Here is a 3,121-nt window from a genome sequence, read left to right as displayed (position 1 = left end):
TGAATGCAAATTTTATTAAATTGATATGTATGTAGATATTTTTGCGAAATATTTACCATTTACAATCAAGTGATTAATACATTATAATAAAATTTACATCAAATATTGAATTATAATTGTACATGCACACATAATATACTTCCATTTAGATGCAACATTTATAAATTCAATTAAAATCAATCATTAATTTCTCATTATTGTCAATATATTTCATGGAACTCGTAAATATTCCTCTTAATATTAGACTTTATAAACCATATATAAATTTGACAAAGGAAAGCATAATATAATTAATATAATACACTACATTGCACCAAAAGTAACATATGATTGGACTTTCTTGGATCAATGTTTAATTCTTTTGTTAATTTAAAGATGTAGGGTGTAAAAAGAAGGTAGTGATAGCTACATTAATCTAACTTAGGTTTGATTTAACGTTTTTCTTGTTCTGAAAAATGAGTGTCGATTTGGACTTTCTACCAGATTTCACCTATTGAGTGGAAAATGATTAGAAGAGGTTGAGATAAAGAAATTACACTGCAAACGTTAAGCTTAAGTTTCCGTCTATGTTTCATTTTCTTCTTCTAAATTTTTATTTTTAAATGTCAAATATTAATTTTAATCATATGTCTCGATATTCAAAAAAATCATAAGTATTATTCACTTGTCAACCATTCATTTTTTAAAGTATAAAATTATAATAAAATAAAATAAAATCCAAACATGAGCTAAAAGCAACTTAAGAATTCACTTCTCAACTTCCTAAAAGAGGTTAAACTTTTACCATTATAATCATGATCATGTCCCATTTGACTAAATAACCCACCAAACGCGTAAGCTATCGAAAATACAAAATCTTTTACTGCATTTGATAGGCGATATCGACTTTATAAGAGAGTAACTTATTTATTACGGTTGATTATTGTTTAACCCATCTTGTCAAATATGGTAAAAGGATCACAACATGTGCTGAACATGACATCTCGGTCGGTACCAAGTTGTTTGGGCCTGACAGGTAGAAAGAGAAGTCGATTTGAAGCATTAATTCCGTGCATTCAATCTTCTTTTGAAACTATTGATGTTATACTAGAACTTCTTTTCGAAAGAAGTACTAAAACTATGCGAAAGTCTCGCAAGGGTTTATGTACAAGGAACGGGAAAGCTCTTATGGGTTGTATCTGAAGACATGAAAAGAGATGTTTTTATGTAAGCAACAAAGGCCCAAGCTTATAGAATTATTGATTTTGTAGCAGTAGAAAGAAAATAAGACGGATGATGCTATACTAAACTTCTTCTTCATTAATGTATAAAGTAAAAATGAGCTCATTATTTTCATTTATATTGGTAAATCTTGACAATTTACAAAGATTATTCTCCGCAGAAGATATATCTATTCAATGAAGGATTACAGAATTCTTGCCTTCGTCATGAACAGTGCACACGCATCTGCCAGTGGAAATGGATCTTTTTATTGCAACTGAACAATTAAAGTCCTCTTGAGGAACCAGATTCCTTCCAAGATTGACATTTCTTCATTCGTATGTCTTCATCACCTTCTTCAATTCGCAAAATTTCACCAACTGAAAGATCGTTTTGACACGAAAATGTACCTAAAGAACTTGATCTGGTAAAGTTGTTACCATCTTTAGGATCAGTAGTCCTTGTAATGTTACTATTTCTTGTTTCGGAATCCTCCGCATTGGTATTGGGTGGACAGGGGCTTTTTGGTCGAGTATCATCGGTAACACTAACAACCTCATTCTCATGGTGGTTACTTTCACGATCATGATCATCCACCACCACGATTAAATCATCCGAGCCTTGAACTTCAAGAGATGCTATGTTGAGAGCCGGCGAATTTTGAGAACTCGGAGCAGATAGAGGCACAGGATTCGTAGAAGTAACATTGGCACGACAAAGAGGACAATTCGCGTGAAATTTTAACCATGTATCGACACAAGGAAGGTGAAAAGCATGGCTGCATTTTGGAAGTAGTCGAAGACTCTCATTTTCTTCGAATTCACTTAGACAAACAGAACACTCAGTCCCTTCAATTAGACCATCACTTTTGTTGTACTTAAAAACTGTGATAGTCTTAATAAGTGCCTCGTCTAGTCCATTTGAAGTAACCTGCCGCTGATCACGATTCGTTTCATCGTGAATTTCATCCAATTCCACACTCGCATTTGGATTATTTCTTTGCCCGCAATATCCTGTGACAATGGTATAGTAACTTACCAGCATAAACGCAATTGCCACGATGCCAATGATAGCGATAACCAGAGGGGAAAATGGGGTCTTGGAATCATCCTCTGATAGAGGAGGACGGGGAGGAGGAGGGAAGATTATGTAGCACCACTGTGGACAATACATGCTACAAATTCCTTGTGAACAGTCCTTGTAACTATAAGGTGCCCAAGGATTCGTATTTCCAATAGATCCCATGCACAAGAAATCTATAGTACTGTCAATAAAATTTTCAATAGCCTATACTGCCATCCCCTTGAGGGGTGGGGTAGCCGACACCAGAGCCACGAAGGGCTATCTAAATTAATTCGTTTTTGCCGATAAGCTCTAGGAGAAGGAAAGAAAGGTAAAGAGAAGGTGAAAGTTGATGTATCCTCCCATATTCTTCTTCTTCTTTGGCTCCGTTCCCCATATTCTTGCTTTATATTTTTGGCTTTTACTTTGGTGCTTTTATTCACCAAGGATTATGGTTTGTTGACCAAAGTGATGTGTTTGTGGAGAAAATGATCAATCAATTCTAAACTACAGTCCAAGTTAGTTGATGGATCTGAGTGTGTGGAGTACATCAGAAACACCTAAATTAGTGTGAACTGTTGTCCCCACAGAAGAGAGTGACACAAGAAATGCCTATTACTTAAAAGCCAAAAATTCTTCAATTGATGACATGTATGGTTTATCTTAAACTTCTTGTTCCAACCATGTTGATAAGCACCACTCTTTAAAACGTGTACCGAAAGTCTTTTTAAATGGTTATAAGTTCACCAACTAACTTTAATTTAGCATCGTGGAACATAATTACAGTCATTACAATATTTCTTTCCTATTTGACGTTCACATGATTTATAATCTTATATGATAATCAGTATTTTATTGA

General features: G+C 34.3%; 1 protein-coding gene across 1 annotated transcript; it reads right to left on the bottom strand.

Annotated features, from left to right (window-relative positions):
* Window positions 1-1,318: 1,318 nt before the first annotated feature.
* LOC111374374 (RING-H2 finger protein ATL51-like) lies at window positions 1,319-2,716 on the bottom strand. Its single transcript, XM_022997040.1, has one exon. The coding sequence runs from the start codon at window positions 2,443-2,445 to the stop codon at window positions 1,486-1,488; it is 960 nt and encodes a 319-aa protein (XP_022852808.1). The 5' UTR covers window positions 2,446-2,716; the 3' UTR covers window positions 1,319-1,485.
* Between the last annotated feature and the right edge of the window lie 405 nt (window positions 2,717-3,121).

Source organism: Olea europaea, unplaced genomic scaffold (assembly GCF_002742605.1).
Source record: "Olea europaea var. sylvestris unplaced genomic scaffold, O_europaea_v1 scaffold12421, whole genome shotgun sequence".
Classification (NCBI taxonomy): domain Eukaryota; kingdom Viridiplantae; phylum Streptophyta; class Magnoliopsida; order Lamiales; family Oleaceae; genus Olea; species Olea europaea.
The sequence above is the reverse complement of the archived record's forward strand: the minus strand, read 5'-3'. Positions and strand labels throughout refer to the sequence as shown.

Coding starts and splice junctions, on each gene's coding strand:
- LOC111374374 (XM_022997040.1), bottom strand. CDS start 2,445: ATGGGATCTATTGGAAATACGAATCCTTGGGCACCTTATAGTTACAAG.